The sequence below is a fragment of the Phyllobates terribilis genome, unplaced genomic scaffold (genome assembly GCF_046119375.1).
Source record: "Phyllobates terribilis strain yellow unplaced genomic scaffold, ASM4611937v1 Scaffold_11__3_contigs__length_659146591, whole genome shotgun sequence".
Classification (NCBI taxonomy): Eukaryota; Metazoa; Chordata; class Amphibia; order Anura; family Dendrobatidae; genus Phyllobates; species Phyllobates terribilis.
This window is the reverse complement of record NW_027362771.1, coordinates 503271328-503295990: the sequence shown is the minus strand read 5'-3', so window position 1 is coordinate 503295990 and position 24663 is coordinate 503271328. Positions and strand designations below refer to the sequence as shown.

Below are 24663 nucleotides of genomic sequence, written 5' to 3'. Positions count from 1 at the left end.
ACGTACCTTCTCTTATGAGCAGCTTTTTCACCTTAAATTTCCAAGATTGATAATTCTGATTGGTGAGACTTTGCTCTGAGAACTTGCAGTGATCCCTGCTTGTGGACATCTTCTCTGTTGCTCTGTGCTGCTTTTGCTTTGGACTTCTGTTGCTGTATTACTCTTCAGTGTCACTCCTGGGGTTCTGTGTCACGCTGGGCACATAACCTGTTGGCAGCGGATCATTCAGGATACTCTCAAAGCGTGTTGACAACAGAACAAAGCTTTGATTAGCTATAAACAGGTACAGATATGATCGGCTTTGTGGAATCAGGAATACACATATCTTAAGTGTCTCTGTGCAGCATCAGCAGGCTGCTTCTCCTCTCATGCACAGACACAGGAAACTGAACACAGTCACATGGTCTTTTCTGTGTGTGAGCCTCTGGGAGTTTTTTTTTTTTTAACTTTATTGACAATACACAAACCTAGCAATAGAACATTTACATACACAGGAATGGAGTTGCTGCACTAAACACATTCCAACAATTTATAATGAACAGTACAGGTCCCTGACCAAAATGAATACTTACATGCCTTCCTCAGCCATAGCACAAGCTAATTTCCCAGACTGACAGCTGCATCCCAATGTATCATGCTTCATTCCAAGGACATGACCTAAATCATGTATAAAAGTGGCAGCGCTTACTAATAGTTTATCTTGATTCATCTGCAGGAAGGAAATAATGACTGATATAAAGCATAATGAGCTAATAAAGGAGAAATCCAGTCTCAGGTCCTAATATTTCCTACCACAGAAATGAATGCCGAGTTATCTGGATCACAGGCCCCACGCCAACGTGCCAGTCCAGAGGATGACATTTGGTTCTCTCTCCTATAATGGACACAATATATTTTATTACTCTCTTTCCATGTGTATCGCACTCTCCAGAATATATTTTCCTGAGCATCCCATGTATACAATCATGGATTTGAGTGGTGCAGAGTGTGCAGGGTAGGTCTTATAGTAAAATGTATACAGCTCCCCTGCTATCGACTTCTCAGCCACCAGCTGTGAACTTTTTCATGTCAGGCCTTGCACTGGCCTTCATGTTGCCTTTACATACATACGGTTTCAGTCAAAATTATTCAACCCCTACCGCAAACTAAGTTTATTCGAAAAATTTACAAACTTTCTGCTGTTTGCAATGAACTAATGAAACAAGAACAATTCATATAGCTCAATGCAACTAATATAAATGAATACAACATGCCAATTTTACTGACTCATCATGACAAGCGTGTTTAGCACTTGGTAGAGCACTTCTGGCTGTTATGACCTGTTGCACATGTGATGCATACCCAGACACCAGCCTCTGGCAGTCTTAGCCTATTCCTCAAGGGCAATGGCGTCCAGGTCATTTATATTCTTGGATTATTAAAGAAGCACACCCATGAAAGTTTTTATCCTCTTAATATATTGTAGCCATCATATTATATAGCACTGTGTACTTACAATTTCTCATTTTGCCTTTCTACCCAGATAATTCTTCTTTTTTCTCTCCTCTATGTAGAAACAGGAAGTCTCTTGTCCCTGCATTTATCTTCCCCCTTTTCATTGCTGACCCAGCTGTTCCACTCCTCCCCTCTACCATGGATGTTTGCAGTGACTCATGAGTCATGCAGGAAAAAGTGACTTGTTTCTACATATAGCTTAGAAGGATTCAGCTACTCAGCTTTTAATCGTGTGAGGTCATAGACCTAATGGAAAATGATTAATTGTAAGTACACAGTGTGATATAATATGACTGCAATATATTAAGAGGATAACAATTTTGATACAAGTGCTTCCATAAGAGAGTGGTCCAAAAATGTTATGAGAAGAGATGATTTCCTTGTTTAAGCAAGGAAAAGTTTACAAATGGATACAAAGGTATTAAATGTTCCTAAAGATACAGTTAGAAGCAGAGTTCACAAGTTGAAAGTTATATGGACATTGGCTACAAAACCTGGAAGGGGTAGACAGAGGAGGCTAGCACTGATTGCCACCTGATCCTCTAGAGTACAGTGTCCATTTTAGGACATGATCAGATATGAAAGTCAAACATCATAATAATGTCAGTTTGAGGATAAATACCCTAACAACTGACTTTGACATCTGACTTTTACAACTGATAGTTATAATAAAAAAAAAGTTCACTGCATGCTGCTGGGACTTGAACCAAAAACTCTATATTCAGAAACCAGTACTCTTACCATTGAGCTATACGCTCAATTGAATAATCTTAGGCATTATATTTGATTATGTGATTTTCAGTGCAAACCTGTCTGAAACTCATTGGGACTTTCACACAGACCTCCTCCAAGCCAAATTCAAATGATGTGCGACTTTGATATGTGACTCTGATATTTGACTTTCTTCAAACATCAGAATCAGAATCACAATGACTTTTTGACACCCTAAGTATTTTCATGGTTAATCTCATAAGCCAAGAAAAACTTCCATCCACTCTGTGGCTGAATGGTAAAGCTTTAGCCTCATAGAGTGGAACTTTGGGGCTCAAATCCCAGGAGCATAAGATTTTTTTTTTTAATTATGCTGGTTAGCACAGAAACTACAGTGATATTTTACTTTTAATATATGACATTCTGATTGGCATCCTGGCGTGTTAAAGTTTCAGACACGCTGTCTACTTACATGGTAGATCACATAGCCAAAGTAAATTGTGAGGCACTAATTTACTATATATCCATTTCCAAGTGACTGTACATTTGCTTAATTTCTTAGGAAGGGGTTTATTGTCAAATTTCTTTATTGTAAATTTTTATTTCTATCCACCCAAGAACTGACTGCAAACTCCAGACCACTAGGGGGTCTCACTAGTCCACTGCTTGCTAGGCATGGTCCTTCTCTAGCAGCAAAAACAGGCATGTTAAGGGGTTGTCCAGGCCAAACCGATAAGTCTGCAGTCACTATGAATTCCTCTTAGTGGTCTGGAGTTTGCAACCACTTCTTGGGTGGATGGAAAGAAAAAATTACAATAAAGAAATTTGATCATTAGACCCTCCCTAAGACATTATGCAAATGTACAGTCAATTGGAAATTGCTATCTAGTAAATCAGTGCCTCCCAATTTACTTTGGCTATGTGATTTACCATGTAGATAGACAGCGTGTCTGAAACTCTTTCTTAACATGGCAGGATGACAATCAGAATGTCAGATATTAAAAGTAAAACATCACTGTAGTTTGTGTGCTAACCAGCATAATTAAAAAAAAAAAGTTCTTCTGCTTCTGGGATTTGAACATCAAAGCTCTACTACATGAGGCTGAAGCTTTACCAGTCAGCCATTGGGTCAAGTGATAGCTGGTGGTAGTTTTTCTTGGCTTATGAGGTCTACCATGAAAATACTCAGGTGTCTAAAAGTCATTGTGATTCTGATTCTGATGTTTGAAAAAAGTCAGATATCAGAGTCACATATCAAAGTCACACATCATTTGAATTTAGCATGGAGGAGGTCTGCGTGAGTCCCAATGAGTTTCAGACAGGTTTGCACTGAAAATCACATAATCAAATAGAATGCCTAAATTCTTCAACTGAGCGTGTAGCTCAATGGTAAGTGCATTGGCTTCTGAACATAGCGTTTTGGGTTCAAGTCCCAGCAACGTGCGGTGAACTTTTTTTTTTATTATTATCAGTTGTAAAAGTCAGATATCAAAGTCACTTGTCAAAGTCATTTCTCAGACAGGGTATTTAGCCTCAAATTGGCATTATTCTGATGTTAGACTTTGATATCTGATCATGTCCTGAACACTGTAAAAGAGGCAGGTGGTCAAAAGCCCTCAAGTAAGGGCTGATGCAGACATCCTTGGATCTTAGTCTGGGTCTCCCGACGGGAGCATTACATTACAGCTTAATATATTTCTATGAGGCTGTCACACTCGGGTCAGGAGACCGACAGCCGGCCTGTACATTGTGGTCTGTAATCAGACCGCAATCCATGGATGTAGTAGTAAGATTTAGCAGCAGCAGACACTTTGGGCTTCAGTGTGCACAGTAATGGGCATACTATATGCTGAAGGTCTCTATGATTGAGTGGCATTTTGCATTGAATTTGGAGAAATCACTTGTTAGATTAGTTGTGTTGAGACAGCCCAATTGTTCTTGTTTCATTGGTTTATTGCAAACAGCAGAAAGTTTGTAAATTCAGATAATAAACCTAATTTACAAAGGGGATTGAATAATTTTGATTGAAACTGTATGTACTCCCCACCTGAATATTGCCTACATTCAGTTTTATTATTCTCAGTCTACACAATTCCTCTTCTTCTGACTTACAAAGACAAACCGACAGCATCATAAGTTATCCGATTATCCAAGGATGCATTCTTCCACTCCAAAAAATCAGAAAGGATCTCATTGCCTGAACCTCTTTCTGTGTTAATAAGGTTCCCGTTGGACCAGATTTCTAGACCCACCAACACTATCTGTGTGTTCAAAGCCTGGAAGACCTAGGAAAGAATATATGTAAAAAAAAACAAATGCCAGGGTAACATATGCAAATGTTTTCAGGTGTACGCACCCTACCTGTTGGTTCTGGTCATGCCTTTTATGTACATGGTGAATGAGTAAGAGCGGTGAGAATCACTGCTCTGCTAGCTCTCCTACAAGACACATCTTTTAATTTATGCGCTTTCCGATTCGCACATGAACTTATGCTCGTTGCACTTGTTTATGTTTTTCCATCTTTGTATTTTGTGTATGTTATGTGGCTGTGGAGAATGCTGGGTCATGCAGACACTGCAGCAGCCCAGTTATTTAGGAGTTAAGCTCCATGTCTGAGTGAGACTGGGAGGGACAGTAGTAATGTAAGGGCTGGCTTTGCTTCAATCTGGGTCAGTTACAGGGGGCATGTGGAAAGGGTAGGAACTGTGCTGTCTGCTAGAGGCTGTGACTTGTTAATAGGAAGAGGACAGGTCTGAAGTTGTCTGTCGGCCCATGTTACCGAAGACAAATTGCTTCTGTGACTGGAGGAGGAAAGAAGGTATAGGTAGCTGCCAGTAGCCTAACTATAATAGGTGCAGGGGTTACCATTACACCCGGGACCTGGAGATTAGTGGAGCCCCAAAGGTCTTTTGCCTCACATAAAAAGACTATGACTATGTGTTAGTTGAGTAGACCTGTATTAGTTGAGGGCCCCATTGGAGATTTTGCATTGGGGCCCACAAGCTTCAAGTTACGCTACTGGTAGCTGCCCTTGTTGCCATCCATATCTGTGGAAGAATAGAGGCCTGATGTGGTGTCTCGGTAGTAGAGACCGAGATGCGAGGGAGGGCTAGAAGAAGCTGACAGCTGAGGAGGTGTAGTTGCCTGGAGGGAGTGGCGAGTGTCTGGTGGCTGAAGGATCTGATGACTGAAAGTCCTGATGAGGAGAGTTGCAGCCCAGGAATGACCATACTGTGAATGAGGAGTATGTTTCTGCATGGTTGAGGGCCTGAGGGGTAATAGTGTTTGTACAAAAACGTGTGAGAGAAAGGGTTTCACTGCCAGCAGAGGAACCAGTCCAGAGTGAGAGGTCTGGAGGATTGGACAGTCACAAGTTTCAGGGCTCGCTCACATGAGCGTATAACACAGCCGAGTGCTATGCAATGTTTTATCAGATAGCACTCCATCCAATATTATACTATGGGGCAGTGCAGATCTGTGATTTTTTTCTCATGCCGATGACATCCTAGTGCAGTCTGGCATCCGCAGACTCAGAGAATGGCGAAGATGGAGAAATTAAGTTCTCCATCTCCTCTGCACCTGTGATGCGATTCTCTCACTTTGAGTGTCATTAGCATAATCGGCCCGATTCTCTCACATGAGAGAATCTACGCCAGTGTGTTAGCGTACCCCTACACTGAGGTTGTGGCTTACCACGCAAGTTTGCCGCACCTCATTTTATATATAAGTAAAATTTTCATGTCCCTCGGCATTAATGAATACTTGCCAACTTTGAGAGAAGTCAGAGATATTCCGAAGAGAGGAATAAACAAGTGGCACACTTAGTACATCAGGTAAAATTTTAATCCGTGCCCCAATCATTTATATAAGGCATACCCCAACCTATGGTATTTAAAATATAAATAGCACATATGACCCCCCTTTAGCACATCATAAAATAAAGATGCTTCACCAGAAACGCTAAAAACATATCGATCGACCACACATCCGAAGATTGTAGACCTACACATCCTTTAAGACAGATTTCAAACCAATCCCGACACAGACCTAAGCATACATCCCCTCATCCCAGGAGTCAAAAGTGGCCAATTCTTGCTCCTATTTTATTCCGGCTGCTCTCGAGTATTACATTTTTTTCAATCTGCCGTACAGTTCCAGAGATATGGCCCTATTTATTTAGTGCTAATGTTTATGGTCCTAAGGGGGTAACAGTTATCCCGTAAGCACCACTCACTTGGTAAAGATCATAAAAATTAGCACCAAATAGAAAGGCCCATATCTGTGGAACTGTATGGCGGATTTAATAAAAAAAAAAAATCTGAATATTCAGGTAAACAGCAGAAAAAAATAATAGCAAATACTGGCCACTTTTGTTCAAGCTGTTTTTATTGAAAATTTTCTAATTATTATATGAAATGGGTTTAAATAACAAAAAGGAGAGAGATATGGGGAAACAAGGAAAAAAACGGGAAAAGGGGGAAGGAAATATCACAAAGCAATAACATAATAATTGGATCAAGTATAATATTATATTCATGCCATACTAAAATATTAAAATACTGTATCTGAATGCTATAACTGCAACCATTGAAACAAGTTAGTCTTGGGACTCAATGAGACGTAACCTAGGCATATATTTCTCAGGGTCTGGAGATTTGCCTTCTGTTCCGAGAGTCCATGAAATCTTGCTGTTTCTAGGAGCCTCAGGGACATTCGTGGAGAGAAGGTAAGTATTCAATAAATGATAATACTACAGTGGGTATGGAAAGTATATATGTATACTGTGTGTTACTATACTATACTTTGTGAAGGGAATCTGTCACCTCTACTGACAATTGCAGGGCTTTGAAAAGGTCTGAATACTTATGACCATGTGATATTTCAGTTTTTCTTTTTTAATAAATTTGCAAAAATTTCTACATTTCTGTTTTGTTTTCAGTTAAGATGGGGTGCAGAGTGTACCTTAATGAGAAAAAAATGAACTTTTTAGAATTTACCAAATGGCTGCAATGAAAGAAAGAGTGAAAAATTTAAAGGAGTCTGAATACTTTCCGTACCCACTGTATGTAGTGAAGCAGTATTGTATAGCAAAAAAGTTGACCTGTTAATGATTTCTGTACAATATGTGTAGATTAATAAAAAATAACACCAGAATTATGAATACAACTCTGAAGTATAAGACAAAGTTACTCTATATTTTATAAAGATTCTACATGTATGTTACAGATGATACAGTTGAAGTGTGGACGTTGTGAAGTATAATATTATATTCTGCATATACAGTTGTGCTCAAAAGTTTACATACCCCGGCAGAATTTTTCCTTTCTTGGCCTTGTTTCAGAGAATATGAATGATAACAAAAAAACTTTTTCTCCACTCATGGTTATTGGTTGGGTGAAGCCATTTATTGTCAAACTACTGTGTTTTCTCTTTTTAAATTTTAATGACAGCCAAAAACATCCAAATGACCCTGATCAAAAGATCACATACCCTGGTGATTTTGTCCTGATAACATGCACAGAATTTGACACAAATGGGTTTGAATGGCTACTAAAGGTAACATCCTCACCTGTGACCTGTTTGCTTGTAATCAGTGTGTGTGCATAAAAGCTGAGTGAGTTTCTGGGATCCAGACAGACTCTTGCATCTTTCATCCAGCCACTGACGTTTCTGGATTGTGAGTTATGGGAAAAGCAAAAGAATTGTCAACTGATCTACGGGAAAAGGTAGTTGAACTGTATAACACAGGAAAAGGATACAACAAAATATCCAAGGAATTGATAATGCCAGTCAGCAGCATACAAACTGTGATTAACAAATGGAAAATCAGGGGCTCTGTAAAAACCAAACCACGGTCAGATAGACCAACAAAAATTTTGACCACAACTGCCAGGAAAATTGTTCGGGATGCAAATAAAGACCCACAAATAACATCAGCTGAAATTCAGGACTCTCCGAAAACTAGCAGTGTGGCTGTTTCAAGATGCACAGTAAGGAGGCACTTGAAGAAAAATGTGGGCTGCATGGTCGAGTCGCCAGAAGAAAGCCATTACTGCGCAAATGCCACATAGTATCTCGCCTACAATACACCAAACAGCACAGAGACAAGCCTCAAAACTTTTGGAACAAGGTAATTTGGAGTGATGGAGTGGGGTACCATCCTCACATTGAACCGCATAACATCCGCATGCATACATATATACATGCGGATGTTATGCGGTTCAATGCAAGTCAATGGCGCCGCCTTTTAGCACAAGAAATGGTTGTGCTGCGGATTTTTCCGCAATGATAATCCGCAGCGGAAATTTCGGCAGCATGTGCACAGCACATGCGGATTATCATTGGGAAACATGGCAGACAACTTAACAAGCATTTTTAATGCGTTTTCGCAGCGGAAATGACGCCACAGAAACGCATTAAATCTGCATCGTGGGCACACAGCCTTAACGTTACATTTGGAGAGAGGTCAACAAAGCCTATGATGAAAGGAACACCATTCCTACAGTAAAGCACGGAGGTGGATCGCTGATGTTTTGGGGATGTGTGAGCTACAAATGCACAGGAAACTTGGTAAAAGTTGAATGCAGAAAGTTATCAGCAAATACTGGAGGCAAATTTGCACTCATCAGCCTGGAAGCTGCGCATGGGACGTACTTGGATGTTCCAACATGACAACGATCCAAAACACAAGGCCAAGTCGACCTGTCATTGGCTACAGCAGAACAAAGTGAAGGTTCTGGAGTGGCCATCTCAGTCTCCTGACCTCAATATCATTGAGCCACTCTGGGGAGATCTCAAGCGCGCAGTTCATGCTAGACAGCCCAGGAATTTACAGGAACTGGAGGCTTTTTGCCAAGAAGAATGGGCCGCTTTACCATCTGAGAAAATAAAGAACCTCATCCACAACTACCACAAAAGACTTCAAGCTGTCATTGATGTTAGAGGGGGCAATACACGATATTAAGAACTGGGGTATGTGAACTTTTGATCAGGGATATTTGGATGTTTTTGGTTGTCATTAAGATTTAAAAAGAGAAAACACAGTAGTTTGACAATAAATGGCTTCACCCAACCAATAACCATGAGTGGAGAAAAAGTTTTTTTTGTTATAATTCATATTCTCTGAAACAAGGCCAAGAAAGGAAAAATTCTGCCGGAGTATGTAAACTTTTGAGCACAACTGAATTCTGCACACCTACAATAGGTTCTTGATGTACTTACGGTATTGACATGGTTAATGAGTTCCAGCATGCTCTCAGTCAGAGATGTGGCATTTTCATCATGGAATTTGAACTGGAGAGACAAATATTACTATACTTATACATGTGCAAAATAATGATGCTGTATACTGGAATGCAGCTTGGGAAGGAAAAATATGTACTGGGAACGGCGTAAACCATTTCCCATGTATCTACTGCCTCCAAGTGGAGATTTTGTGGTATAACAACATTACACTTTATACTTTGCAGGACTGTACAAAATCCGTTCATTGTAAGCTGTAAAAGTAAATTTTGCCACATCTCATCATATAATGTTCAAAGCAATACAATGGCTCATACTGAACTACATTTTTTGGTGAAAAATCTGTCAAATGAAAGTTTTTTTGTGCAGGGGACCAACTAGGAGAAGAACATTCTCACACATCCCTCCCTTTTGTTTTTAGACTTCCAAAATGTATTTTTTTCCTAGATGGTGTTGAGATTCTTCTTTGTGGTGGTTGTCTGGGATTCTTCTTTTTTTATTATAGCTACTGGCAAGCGGGCAGTTTTGGAGGTCAGTCATGTCAAAGGGAATCTGTCAGCAGGTTATTGCTATTTAATCTGACATAATACAGAGCAAGAGACCCTGACTTACTAGGCGGTGTGCTATAGTTTCAATACAGTCAGTGTTTTATCAGGAGATTATAGCTGCCTGACTAAGGGGGCTTTCACATCGCGTTCCGGCACCCTTTGGTGGCTCCGTCGGAGCTTATGTTTGAATGCTGTGCAACATGTAAATGGTATGTAAAACGCTGTTTCGTGCATAATTTTCGGGCGTATACGCCTACTGGAGACGGACACTCAGATGCAGTCTACTATGTCCGGATGTCCGATTTCAGAAGGTGTATACGCCTGAAAATGATGCACAGCAGAGAGCACGTTCGCTCTGCCGGCACCATTATAGTCTATGGCCCCATCAACGCACAGCCACAGTCCAGCTAATCAGTGTAATCTTGCCCCTCACCACTGATTGTCAGCTTGCTGAAAATGCAGAGTGTACACAGAAAACTGCTGTTACGATACTGGCGTAGCACTGCTGGAATCTAGTGGCTTAAGAAGCACAAGCAGGAACAGCAAGTGGTAGTAGAAGTTCTTGGAGTTAGGAAAGGAGTTGTAGGAAACAATTCATAGATAGGTGAGAACAGTCTGGGTAAGAATGTTCAGTAACTGGAGACTGGAACTAGACTAACAGCTAGACACAATACTCAAGCAATGAGTGAGAGATCCATGCGGCTTTAAGTAGGCCCAAAAAGGAAAAACAAGATGGATTCCACAAGTTCAGAATCTGCAATCTTAGTAAAGGGCAATTGCAGAACACAGCAGCAGCCTCCAGTGGCAACGAGTGGAATTGCAGCACAATTATTAAGGTGAACAATAGCAGCCACTGATGCTCAAACTGTAGAAGGATAACAGGAATCCTGACAGCTGCGAATCAACGGTGTGGTCGGGGTTATACATAGCTCAGCATTCAGAGATCAGCTACATCTACAGCAGATAAAACAGTGATCTTATCAAAACTACATCAAGCAGTCCAGTAAGTGATACATCACTGGAATCGGGCTCTCGGCGCCTATATCATGCATATCACAGATTACATAGCAAAAGCCTGCTGGCAGATTCCTTTTAAAATTTTGAGTATGCATCCACTAAATTGTAATGTTTGGCCTTAAATTATGTGGCAAATTTTAGTTGGGCTTGGTAAAGGGAATCTGTCATCAAGTTTTTACTACCTAATGTGAGAGCATCACAATATAGAAACAGAGATGTTTATTCCAATGATGTGTCACTTACTGGGCTGCTTAGTGTAGTTTTATAATATAATTGTTTTAAGAGCCGGAGATTATCACTAGAGTTTTTTGCTCTGTTTCAGGGGTTTTAATCATGCATCAATAAAGATTTTTTTTTTCAGGGGATCTGCAACAGAGAAATCAATGATTTTATCAAAAGTGCAGTAAACAGGTCAGTAAGTGACACATCGCTAGAATGAGGGTCTCTGCCTCTACATCATGCTGCTCTAAGATGGGGTATCTACAGTTGGTGCCAGTGCTTCCGAGAAGAGGATTAAACAGCTGGGAATAAAAAATGTAGTGGGGGCAGATTGCCTCTAAATAATCATTTAGATGGATTCATTCATAATTCTTGGGTTAGTAACTAATGCTAAAAGCGATGTCAGCACAGAAACTGTTTATTAGGAGCTTGGGTGGATTTAAAATTAATACTTGAACAGCAGTATGAGAATCTCATTGCCAAATATCAGCGCTGAACCTCTCGAACGCTATTTAGGATGGGTGTGGGAATCCCCCTGTAATGTTCCAAAATCTATTAGAAAACTGTGAGTGAGAGCATCAGCAACTCTTTATTGATATTAGCGATTACTGAAATAATATTTCCAACCATATTTGCCCGTGTTTTCCACCTTGTAATACTGTTTATTTCACATCAATATCATACTGTGTAGAAAACATTCACTTCTGACAGTCACCTACCTGTAAGTAGGAAACCACCATAAACAGCTCCAAGTATGCTGTTCTTCGTTCACTTGTTTCCTGCAGAACCAATACAGATCATATAACAATGTGAGATAAGAAAATTATTTTCCACTGAGTTTCCAAAAGGAAAATTACTTATTTGCTGTAAAACTCAAACCTGACAAATTAAATTTGCTATCTCTTTTGTCACAAACACGGGTGAGACAAGCCATCTTTATGCCCTCTTGCACCCACCCAAACATTTAGCATTGTAGTTGTTGATTGGCTGATAAGCATGCATATTACCATATTTTTCGGACTATAAGACGCACTTTTTTCCGCCAAAATTTTGGAGGAAAGTTGGGGGTGCGTCTTATAGTCCGAATACTATATACTATGGCTGTGCGTGGTGGGGCTGTGAGGGAGCGTCAGCAGGGGATCAGCGTGGCACAGGAGGCAGCAGCTGCCCGCTGCAGCCTTCGCTGTGCCCGCTACTAAGGAAAATGAATATTTCCTGCTCCCCACACCCATGAGCGTGGAGAGCAATGAATATTCATTTTCCTTAATAGACGGCACACTGTAGCCACAGCACGGCTCCTGTTGTGCTCTACGGTCAGTGTGCCCGATATTAAAGCTCCTGAATATTCCCTATAACTCACTCCCATGGGTTGTAGTGAATATCCATGGTCTTTAATAGCAGGCACACTGACCGCAGAGCGCAGCAGGAGACGCGCTGCGGCTATAGTGTGTGCGCTATTGAAGAGACTGAATGGTCACTGTTCCCCACGCACACAGTCCCAGCGCGGGGAGCAGTGACTATTCCAGCACTTCACTGTGTGAGAGCGCATGGCAGGGATGCCATGCGCGGCTCACACAGTGAGAGTGTCGGCAGCAGAGCGGGACTACGCTGGGGGAGAGAGGAGGTGAGTATGATTGTTTATTTTTTTCGTGGGCAGCGTGATGGGGCCTCAAGGGGTGCCATGCATACCAGGATGGGGGATCAAGGGGTGCCATGCATACCAGGATGGGGACTCAAGGGGTGCCATGCATACCAGGATGGGGGATCAAGGGGTGCCATGCATACCAGGATGGGGGATCAAGGGGTGCCATGCATACCAGGATGGGGGATCAAGGGGTGCCATGCATACCAGGATGGGGGATCAAGGGGTGCCATGCATACCAGGATGGGGGCTCAAGGGGTGCCATGCATACCAGGATGGGGGATCAAGGGGTGCCATGTGTAGCACCCTGAGGATTCGGCTGCTACAGGGGTATTGCACCTCAACCCAGAGGTGTGATATTCCACTCCCGGGTAAGGATGGAGTGTGGATCTGAGCTCGGTAGGCTGCATGCACTACACACATCCCATTTCCGAGGAGCAGACCGACGGTACTCCCACTTAGAAATGTGCAGGTACGACCGAGTCTGTTCCTGGCTGGAGTGGGAGGGGGGTGGTACATCCCAAGTAGTGTAGGGGCAGATAGGGGGAGCAGCCTGGGTAAAGATAGGAGCTCATTGGGTGCTGGTCGCCTGAGCTCACACATAGAGGGTGTATATAAGGTGGGCACCATCAAAGAACAGGGTCAGTCAGTCTTTGCAGAGGAGTCAGTCTGTCAGAGTCAGGAAGAGGAGCAGAGAAGTCCCAGAGAGAGAGAGTGGAGCAGAGAAAGAAAGACCCAGAGGGGGAAACAGAAAAGGAACTCTGAGAACCCAAAGTCCATCAGCGGGTGAAGAGTTGGCATTAGGGTACCGGAACCCAAGCTGGTGGGGGCAAAAACACACCCTAGCCAGAGACCGGAGGCCGTGGGCAGCGTCTGCCACGGCCACCCACCACATCCACCCCGAAGGCATACCACGTGGAGGGTCAGGGAACCCAAGGCCAAGGGTCTCCCAACAGAAGGCCCGAGGGAGCTGGACCTGGGTGGATCAATAGTGGGGACGGCCAGAGAAAGGACAGAAGGAGAGCTCAGGGTCACGCTCCGGACTCGCTTGGGGGTTGGCTGGATCCAGGACCTGGTGGATGCAGCACGGCTCGGGAGGTCACTTGAAGCTGGAGTGACCGGAACATCAGCAGTGAGTAAATACCCTAAACTGCACAACCCGACTCTGTCTTCCTTTAACATCTATGCTGCACCACCACAACCCCCATCCTCTGCACCTGACCCCCTGAGGCTATACCCCACCCGTTGGGGGTTATACCACCAAAAGCTGCACCTACACCATCAGCCTCAGCGGACCCTGCTGCAGCGGCGGCCATAGTGACCGCAATACAACGGGTGGCGTAGTCGACATTAAGAACTTAACATCTGTAGGACTGCCACATACAACTGAGTTTGACACCCTGGGCACGGACCGGGTCACAGCCACTCGGAAGACTACAACTCCCATCTGATCCGGCTCCGGATATTCCCCCTAAAGAATATGGCCCAGGGGGCGCGTCACCATGCATACCAGGATGGGGGATCAAGGGGTGCCATGCATACCAGGATGGGGGATCAAGGGGTGCCATGCATACCAGGATGGGGACTCAAGGGGTGCCATGCATACCAGGATGGGGGCTCAAGGGGTGCCATGCATGCCAGGATGGGGGATCAATGGGTGCCATGCATACCAGGATGGGAGATCAAGGGGTGGCATACATACCAGGATGGGGGTGGGGGCTCAAGGGGTGCCATGAATAGCAGGAAGGGGGATCAAGGGGTGCCATACATGCCAGGATGTGGGCTCAAGGGGTGCCATGCATGCCAGGATGGGGGATCAAGAGGTGCCATGCATACCAGGATGGGGGATTAAGGGGTGCCATACATACCAGGATGGGGGCTCAAGGGGTGCCATGAATAGCAGGAAGGGGGATCAAGGGGTGCCATTCATACCAGGATGGGGGCTCAAGGGGTGCCATGCTTGCTAGGATGGGGGATCAAGGGGTGCCATGCATGGCAGGATGGGGGATCAAGGGGTGCCATGCATACCAGGATGGGGGATCAAGGGGTGCCATGCATACCAGGATGGGGATGAGGGCCACGTATACCAGGATGACGGTGTCAGCAGCAGACCCCCTCCCCCATAACAGTGCATCATGACCACATTTTTGCTTAAATTTTTTTTCCCTATTTTCCTCCTCTAAAACCTAGGTGCGTCTTATGGTCCGGTGCGTCTTATAGTCCGAAAAATACGATATGTTTGTACATGCATACTTCACAACCATCCCAGATACTACAGGGCTTTCCTAAAATTGGGAAACTGTCCTGCTGACCCAGGAGGTTGGCAGCATGTCCAGAATTCAACATCTCAACTTTTTCTGCGACCTTCACCTGAGCAGTATCCCCCTTGCTCCGGGCCTGGCCAAAAATATACAACCTGTTTTTAAAAGCTCTAGCTTGGAGCCATTTTGTCTCTGAGGTTATTACATCAAGCGTTAAAAGGGTCATTATTAAGATTGTATTTAAAAATTCATTCAAATGATGGTTCAATAATATATTTGGAGGTGTGTTGTTGGTTATGTAGTTCGCCAATTAAAATAGTTAAAACGTCTTTACTCTATTTCTTGTGCCTCAGACTTTGTCTATGTCCATAAATGTTATGAAATGCTCTGTGAATGAGGATAAGATAGTTTATGTACTATACCATTGCATTGTCGGTGTTTGCTCCCTCAGTTTCCAGACTGGATACGTTTTGGTCACATTTTATATCATCTCCAGATGGTTGTATATTGTACATGATGTGTCTGAAATCCAGCAGAGGTCCGTCTGGCTCAATAATGTACATAACCTCACCTGTGTAGATGGTACCCCTATAGAAAACACACAGTGAGGGTCTCATCTTTAACATAAAAGCCCATAAAACATTTTAAGTACTTTTAAGCCAGATTTTTACTCCCCCATCTGAGAGCAGCATGATGTAGGGATAGAGACCCTGATTGCAGCGATGTGTTACTTACTGGGCTGCTTGCTGTAATTTTGATGAAATCAGTATTTTATCTGCTGCAGATCTAGCAGTTCTCTGAATTCTGAGCTCTGTATAACCCCGCCCACACCACTGATTGGCAGCTTTCTGGCCATATACAGTGTACACAGAAAGCTGCCAATCAGGGGTGGAGTTATGCAGAGCTCATGGATACGTAGAACTACAGGTTTACTAGCCCTCTAGTGCTAATCTCCTGCTGATAAATCAGTGATTTTATAAAAACTACAGCAAGCAGCCCAGTAAGTGACACATCGCTAGAATCAGAGTCTCTTTCTCTACGTTATGCTGCTCTCAGATTAGGTGACAGATTACCTTTAACCATGGGTTTTCCTACTACATCACTTATTTACAGGATAGCTGATAAATGTATGATAATTGGGAGTCCGACTGGTGAGTCCCCCACTGATCCCAAGAACTGGGTCCCAACGTCTTCTGTGTGAATGGAGAGGTAGTTCATAGAGAGTATGTATACCGCTCCATTAATTTTTATGGAACTGATAGAGATATCACTTGGTAATGATTGTATTTAGGAGAAAACTCCTTATAAGGTATCTTATGGAGATTTTTTATGTGGCTCTTGAAGCAGATCCATAAGTACAGAGCCGTTTGTCAGCAGGGCAGGGGCTTGGTTACAGCCACCGTTCACTATGTACTAAGTGATGACTGAAGCAGCACCTCCATGACTGAAAGCTCAAGTTTGCCGGGAGGAATAAAGTTCAATAGTGGGTGAAAAATTGGGCAATTGCCCAGGGCACCCACTGGCATTTACAGCAGAAACTACATTGATAATAGCAGTTTGCATTACCAGAGTAGTTTCTCATGTTCAGAGAAGAGCAAGATCTTTGGTGAAATCATGGTCATGTGCCTGTGATGTCACCACAGGTCCTGTACCCTGTGGGAGTCTAAAAGACCTAAAGAAGAGGAGACAGACTGGTAAATTCTCTATAGCATGTGTGAATGTATGTGTCTATGTGTTTGCATGTATGTGTTGTGTAAGCATAGAAGCATGTATTTGCTTTGTGTATACATATATGTATGTGCTCTTTGTATACATGTGTCTGTATGTATGTGCTCTATGTATACATGTTTGTATATGCTCTGTTCTGTGCCCATCATTTTTCATCAGCCTATGTAAAGAGGCCAGGAAACAAGTGCCGAACGACTTCAATATTGTCAATCGCAATTGTTTTATGGCCTGAACTCAGCTCATGTAAATGCAATGTAAATGTTTCTGTGTGATGGTGCAATATGTTAGCATTTGGGGCCTCACTTTTAACTTTTTTCCAGGACCCCAGTTTGTCCAAAACCGGCCCTGCCTCCTGTCAGCCAGGCTTTCAGTGCGGCAGCCGCACAGCTTTAGAATGCTATTAACGATTAACCGAATATGTGCAGGTTAATAGCGTTTTGGGACGTGACAGGTATCCTTTAAGTATATATGGCTGAAATTGTGCAGCCACAGTCTGATTCCTGCTGCTTGTGGATCGGGCAGCATCTATCAGCTGTCAGGTTCACTTTAACATAATACATTTTGCTCAGCTCATCTGCTTGTTGATGGTTTCCATGGAGAATTTTCATACAACATATAAATTAATGAAAAAGTTAATCAATATGAAGGTACATTATTGATACATTTTCTAGGTTTTCCCTTTGTTAGTCAGCGGTATATCTTCTGATTATTGAGCCTATCCCTCTCTATCGGAACTGTCCAACAAGGGAAGTTTGGTTACCTGAGTCCGGAGCATATGTTGATAGCCACTGCTGAGTGTGGGTGATTTTTTATGTATCCTTGATAATAGCACGTGGTCTAAAGGAAGTAGAGACAGGATTACATACTGTATAACTACAACCAACATGTACATTAAAGGGGTTGTCCCAATGAGATATTCGCCAGGATAGGTGATATAGGCTGGTTGCTGGAGGCCACAGCTGAGATGTCCAAGATCATTAAAAGGTGGGCCCACCTCCCACTCCTCCTTATGTCAGTAAGCAGGAGGAGCTTAAATGGAGCCCTGGTCAAGCAAGAACCCTGCTACTACTCATTATCTATGGGGTTGATGGAACCAGCCGAAAATAGAGTTTCACTTTTTCCCCTTTTACATTAATTGGAGAGAGATTGCACAGGACCTATCGCCTCTCATTTCCAACCCAGCTGTGCAGTTAGGGAAAGTGAGATCTTGGGAACCTTAGTTCTTGCAATTGGTGCAAATCCCATCGGTGGGGCCCCTAATGACCAAACATTTATCACTTATCCTATGGACTAAATGAGGATTAGTTCATATCAGCTTCACATATGAAACCAGTAAGGACTGTGTTGGCACATCCATGACAGAACATGCAGTTTGAGGATACGTTTTATAAAAACGGAACTGCAGTAAAGCAAGTGACAAGCAGTGAGTTAAAGGGAACTTGTCATTCGATTCATGCTGCCCAAACAACGTACAACATGAATTAAAGCCTGTCTGTTCAATTTCAGCCCAGTATCTTTTTTCTCTAAAACACTCTGGCATTTCACATTAAACATAGTTGGAAGAGTCAGCTGGAAACCAAACCCATAGCTGCCACTAGTCCTGCGCTGCCCGCGTCTGGTCTCTCCCTGCCCCGCTCTAGTGGATTGACAGGTCTCTTCTATCTCTGTACATAGGGAGAGACCTGTCAATCTACTAGAGCGGTACGGGGAGAAGCCAGTCGTGACTGCTGTAGACTAGGCACATCTATTCCTATGTTCACCGAGCAGCTCTTCAAGCCATGCTTACTCTGAAATGCCACAGCACTTTAGTGAAAAACATACCTGGCGGCAATCATGCACCAGGCTCTGATTCACAGCAGGTTCCCTTTAAACAGTATTGAGATAATTCTTTAAGGAGCACTCTAGCTATATATTTATAGTATATTAATATTATATTACAGTATACATTTTTTACCTCATCCGTTAACAGAATATTCAACACCAATTCTAAAAAAGTTGGGACGCTGTGTAAAGAAAACAAGAATGAAATGATTTGGAAATCTCCTATAGCCATATTTTCTTCACAATAGAACGCAGATCAGAAGTTGAAAATGAGACATTCTTCCATTTGATTAAAAAAAATCTATAAATAAACATTTAGAAATTGATGGCAGCAACACATCTCAAAAAAGTTGGTACAGGGTTAACAAAAAGCTGGAAAAGTAAGTGGTACTAATGAAAAACAACTGAAGGGTCAATTTTCTACTAAGTCACATGATTGATCCCCATTCCCTCCAGGTATAAAAAGAGCAGGCTAGAGAGGCAGAGTCTCTAAGGAGCAAATATGGTCAGAGGTTCAACAATCTGTGAAAAATAGCGTCTAAAAAATGTTCCTCAATGTAAAATTGCAAGGACTTTGAATATTCCACCATCTACAGTACACAATATCATCAAAAGATTCAGAGATTCTGGAGAAATCAGTGTACACAAGGGATGAAGCTGACTGTCCATATTGGATGCTCGTAATCTATGGGCCTTCAGGCAGCATTGAATTAAAAACAGGCATCAATCAGTCTTGAAAATCACTGCATTGGCTTAGGAATATTTCAAGAAATCATTGTGGACACAGTCCTCCGTGCAATCCACAAATGTAAATTAAAGCTCTATCATGTAACATAGAAGCTTTATATGAACACAGTCCAGAAACGTTGCTGTCTTCTCTAGGTTAAAAAGTAATTTAAAATGAAGCAAAATGGAAAACTGTTCTGGGGCAGATGAATCAAAATATGAAATTCTTTATGGAAACCACAGATGCCGTGTCTTGCAGACTAGAAAAATATATGCTCCCATCCAGACAATGTCTATTTCAGAGAAGGCCAGGCATATTTCAGCAAGACAATGCTAAATCATATACTGCATCCATCACAACTGGAGAGTTTGGGCCTGCAGTCCAGACCTTTCACCAATAGAAAACATTTGGCTCATTCTAAAAGGAAAAATCCAGTAGAGAAGACCCAGGTCTGTTGAGCAGCGAGAATCCTACATCAGACAAGAATGAGACAACTTTCCTCTCCAAACACTCCAGGAATTGTTCTCCTCACTTCCCAGATGTTTACAGATTGTTGTAAAAAGAAGAGAGGATCCTACACACTGGTAGACATGACCCAGGCACAACTATTTTGAGATATGTTACTGCCATCATTTTTTAAGTTAGTTAATGTTTACAAATTAAATGGACAAATGTCTAATGTTCAACTACTGAGTCATGTGTTCCATGTTCTGTTGTGAATACAAAAGGATATTACAGATTTCCAAACCATTGGATTCTTGTTTTCTCTACATTATACATAACTATTTTGAGACAGTAAAAAACTATGAGTTTTTCAAGATGAAACAACTTCAGGAAACGTTCCTTCTATGGGGCGATTTGGAGGCATTTTTGTACTGAATTGTTTGTTGTTTTTTTTTCTCAGTGGTTTCTTACTTTTTCTTAAAGCATTTTTTAACATTTTCTTGGCGCTTTATCTGTAAGGCTATGTTCAGCGTTTTTGGCTGCAGATTTTTATGCAAATTTTCAGCTTCCTTTTGCAGTTCCAGCAAAGTCTATGAGAAACCAGAATTCTCTGTTCACACATCATGTTTTTTTTTGTTGTTGCGTATTTTGCGCCTTAGTTGGGTTTTTGGAAAATAGAGCATGTCACTTCTTTCAGCGTTTTTTCAGCGTTTTTGATGGCAAAATAGAATGGGGTTCTTTTTTTTTTCACAGAACATTATGTACATGCATAAATAGAGACAGAAGGACAGTGAAAAAAACGCTGAAAAAACGCATCAAAACCTGCATTTTTGACGCAGCTGATTTCCTGCCAGAGATCAGTTTTGCTGCAGATTTGTGATGTAAAAAAACCCAACATGTGCGAACATAACCTTAATCATTTGTTAACTTTTCTTAGTGTTTTTGAAACCTTTTTTTTGTGGCCGATTTTCTAATATTTTTTTAAAATCCATTAAGGAATTAGTAAAATGTCAGCGTTTTACAAGATAAATATGTCTCAAAAATGCTTACAAAACACTCAAACAGATGCCCAGGTACTTTTGTGGCAATTCTAAAGTATTCCCATTGTTTTCCATTCTAAACTATGGAGCTGCTTCGTAGCAGAAAACGCCCGAAAAATGGTTTGGTCACTTCTTTTAAACATTTGTACTTCAATTCATCAAGACTGGAATTTTTCACAGGGTGGAGAACGATGTTCCTGATTCATTAAGAGGAATACACCTCTTAATGAATCAGGCCAGAAGCGAAGTAATGTGCACATACTGTACGTTTGTGCCTCAGAATAAATTTTACTCCATGTTTCCCACTTTGTCAAAGCTGGGCAAAAATGGTGTGAAAATGCCAGAAATCACAAAGTGTTTGAGAAACTTTTCAAACCTTTTTATGCCAAAATTTTGTCAAAAAAGCTTTGATGAATTGGAGCCATTGCATTTTTGGAAACCTGAAGCTAAGAAAAAATGATCAAAAGCCTGAGCTTATGAACAGCAAAGTAATTTTCAATAGTAATGAATAGAACTAGTCTTTGAATCGTTTTTTTGAGCAATTTTCCAGGCAAAAAAAAAATACTTCCTTGACATGCGCTGAGTGCATGGTTCCTTATGTACCATTTTTAAGTCCTGGGAATCTGTGTAAGGGAACTGGGGGTTTCTGAAGCTGAATGTACAGTGAAGCATAAATAAGTAAACATCGGCCAGAGATTCTCAAAATAGGAACAAAAAAAGAGCAAGCAGGAACTGTAAAGCAAATCTTGTGTTTCCTGAGGGGAAGAGATAAGAAGACACAGAAGGTCATGTGATAGCTGTGTCACAGTTAAGAGTTATAAAAGGCCCAGGAGGGCAGAGAGGGGGAGGCGTTGACGGCTGAAGCCATATCAGGAAAGATGTATGGAGCAATTACAAGTGCTAGAGATATCAATGAAGCGATACCTCAGTCTGGATTGAGGAAGAGTGGCTGGGAGAACCAGAACGGTTTGAGCAGAGCCAGAACCATGCGAGCAGAACCAGAACTCTGAGGGCAGACAAACGGGACCCAGATGATCGCGAGACCAGACAGAGGAACTCGGACAGTTGTTTGAGCTGTGACCTGAGGCGTATAATATAGTGGGGACCGGGGCCTTGCTTCAGAGGCGGTCAGCGTAACGCATTGCTAAAGTGACTCATCATCAAGAGACATGCGGCCTACCGGAGTGGCATCATTGTCTTCCGTTAGGGCCTTTGCTGTGCATATTATTGCGGAGATAGTGACTAAGCAACGACGGTAGTGACCATAGGGCAGACTCTGACGCATCATAGATCAGGGTATTAGATCGAGACATCAATACTTACAGTAATTGTACATTTATTTGCATAGCAGAGTTGAATTGTTAGGCCACGGGCCCACTATCAGTATTCGGTCTGTATTTTTTCTCAGGAGTGGGAGGCAAAACCAGGATTGGGTGATAAATGCAGAATTTGTGCACTTATAACTATTATACCTCTTCTCTGATTGTTTCTGTTACCTTTAGTAGCCATTAAAACCCATTTGTGTCAAATTCTGTGCATGTTATCAGGCCAAAATCACCAGGGTATGTGAACTTTTGATCAGGGTCATTTGGATGTTTTTGGTTGTCATTAAGATTTAAAAAGAGAAAACACAGTAGTTTGACGATAAATGGCTTCACCCAACCAACAACCATGAGTTATCATTCATATTCTATGAAACAAGGCCAAGAAAGGAAAAATTCTGCCGGGGTATGTAAACTTTTGAGCACAACTGTAGATACGGCAAATTCACTAAGCAGTGTGCACCTCTTAATGACTTTAGCGCACCCTTCAGCTGCCATGCCTCACCAGAAGAAACATACTCTAATCAGGGACTGGAGTACATTTCACTTCTGTAGCGTAAATTATGATGTATCAGCCAAGCTTCGTCCACTTTTCGAAAAGTAGGCGCAGCTTGTCACGACTGACATAAAAACGAGAAAAATTGTAAAATTTGAATTGCATCAAGATTTGCAACACATCAGGCAGTTTTACAATGGAAAAGTGGTAAAAACTGCTTAGTGAATCATCGCCCATATCAAACATTGACCCCACAGGCATAGTTCCTAAAATCTTCTCTTAAGGATCGAAATTTACCATAGACCATGTTAAGAAACTCTTTGTGCTTTCTATTTTATACGTCCAGTCAATTGTTAGAGTATTTGTGACAGAGCCACCAACACTAATCTGAGCACAGCCTGAGTTCAAAGGAATATTATGAGCTTAGAAAAAAAGAGTCTATTTTCCAGAAACAGTGCCATCTTTGTCCATGAGTTCTGTCTGGTATTGCAGCTAAGTCCCTTTCAAGTAAATGTGTCTGAGCTGCAATACCAGACACAATCCATTCCCAAAAGTGGCACTATTTCTGGAGAAAAAAGATGCATCAAACGTGTCTACAAGAAAAACTGGCTTCTTTGTCCATTGCAATCAGAGTGCAGCTTTTATTTTGCCAAAGCAGTTTAAGAAATAAAAGCCGAACTCCTATTCGTTGCTTGATAAATGAGGCCTTATTTTTGTAATCTCATAGATGAGCTATTCTGCCATTTCTAGATCATGTCATAGGTATTATGTAATCACCAATTCTATGTAATCACCAAAAGCACTTACAGAAATGTGAGGATTCTCAGAAAATAAGTGACTCTTATTATACGAGAACACTTTGAAGTCTGGAGTCATAAGCAGCCTGTAGGGAAGAAATAGTCAGTTTCCATTTATTATAAAATGCATAAAGCAAATGAGAAAAAGTTGTGAAATTCTAAAAACATTCTACAGTGGAGTTGGCAGTATGAGTAGGAGTTGGTGCCTCTAACCCCCAATGAGCAGGCTGTCCAGCACCACAAATATATGTCCTATTGTATATGTGACAGCTCCACTTTCATGGTGATCCCAACAAAGAAAGGCAACGTCTCCCTCTCTTCATGTAGGCATGTAAATCTGCAGGGGCAGGGCCCAACGACACATACCCCCTACTGCCTGGAGGGTTCTGGGCTCCCACAACAAAACACACACTTGAAACTGTTCTTCTTAACCAGCTCATTTATGACGAGGCACACTTTCGGGTTTATTCATATATGCGGTTTTAAGATTTTTTTTATGTTCGGATAATGAAATAATTTTTGCCTATTTTTTGATGATATGTGGGACCCTAATTTTTACGTCAATTCTTCTATTCTTTTATGTTCAATATCAGTGAAAAATTAAAGGAAAGAATGTTTTTCACATTTTTTTTTTTTACATTTCTGTTTATGGTCACAAAAGACCACGGAAATATAATTTAACCCCTTCAGGGCTGAGCAACTTTTGGCATTAAGGATGAATCATTTTTTCTTTTTCGCCTTTTCATTGTTGCATTCAAAGAGCCCTAACATTTTTTTTTCTGCTTCAATGTAACCCTATGAGGGCTTGTTTTTTGGATGATGGCACAATTTTTTTTTTTTACATTTCCAAAATTTACGCTGTTCACCATGCTGCACATATACGGTCTTATCATTTTGTAGGTCAGTGTGATTATGGCAATGCCAAATTTAATATTGTGTTATTTATGTTTTATTACTTTTATGCATTAGATCCACTGCCTCTCATGCTGGGTTAATACTTATCTCCACCTGGGTTTCTCTGGGGACAGCGGGATCTTGATAATTAGCTATATTCTAATTATCTAGCTCCTTTGTCTACTGTCTCGTTCTTTCTCAAAATCCACACCCGCACTTCACCTGTCTTGCCTCTTCATAACTATTCAGCTCACGCAGAG

At 41.8% G+C, this 24663-nt stretch overlaps 1 protein-coding gene across 3 annotated transcripts in view; it reads right to left on the bottom strand.

The window, feature by feature from the left end:
- Nucleotides 1-20039, bottom strand: part of LOC141166659 (disintegrin and metalloproteinase domain-containing protein 9-like) — a 62141-nt gene extending 42102 nt beyond the window's left edge. For all 3 annotated transcript variants that reach the window (XM_073653561.1, XM_073653563.1, XM_073653562.1), the window contains exons 1-8: nt 18817-20039; nt 17623-17699; nt 15557-15722; nt 11951-12010; nt 9427-9498; nt 4318-4490; nt 793-874; nt 573-709 (exon numbers count right to left, since the gene is read on the bottom strand). In XM_073653561.1, the coding sequence (XP_073509662.1) occupies nt 573-709; nt 793-874; nt 4318-4490; nt 9427-9498; nt 11951-12010; nt 15557-15722; nt 17623-17699; nt 18817-18915 (866 nt within the window). In that variant the 5' untranslated portion in view covers nt 18916-20039. The remainder of the gene's footprint in view (nt 1-572; nt 710-792; nt 875-4317; nt 4491-9426; nt 9499-11950; nt 12011-15556; nt 15723-17622; nt 17700-18816) is intronic.
- Between the last annotated feature and the right edge of the window lie 4624 nt (nt 20040-24663).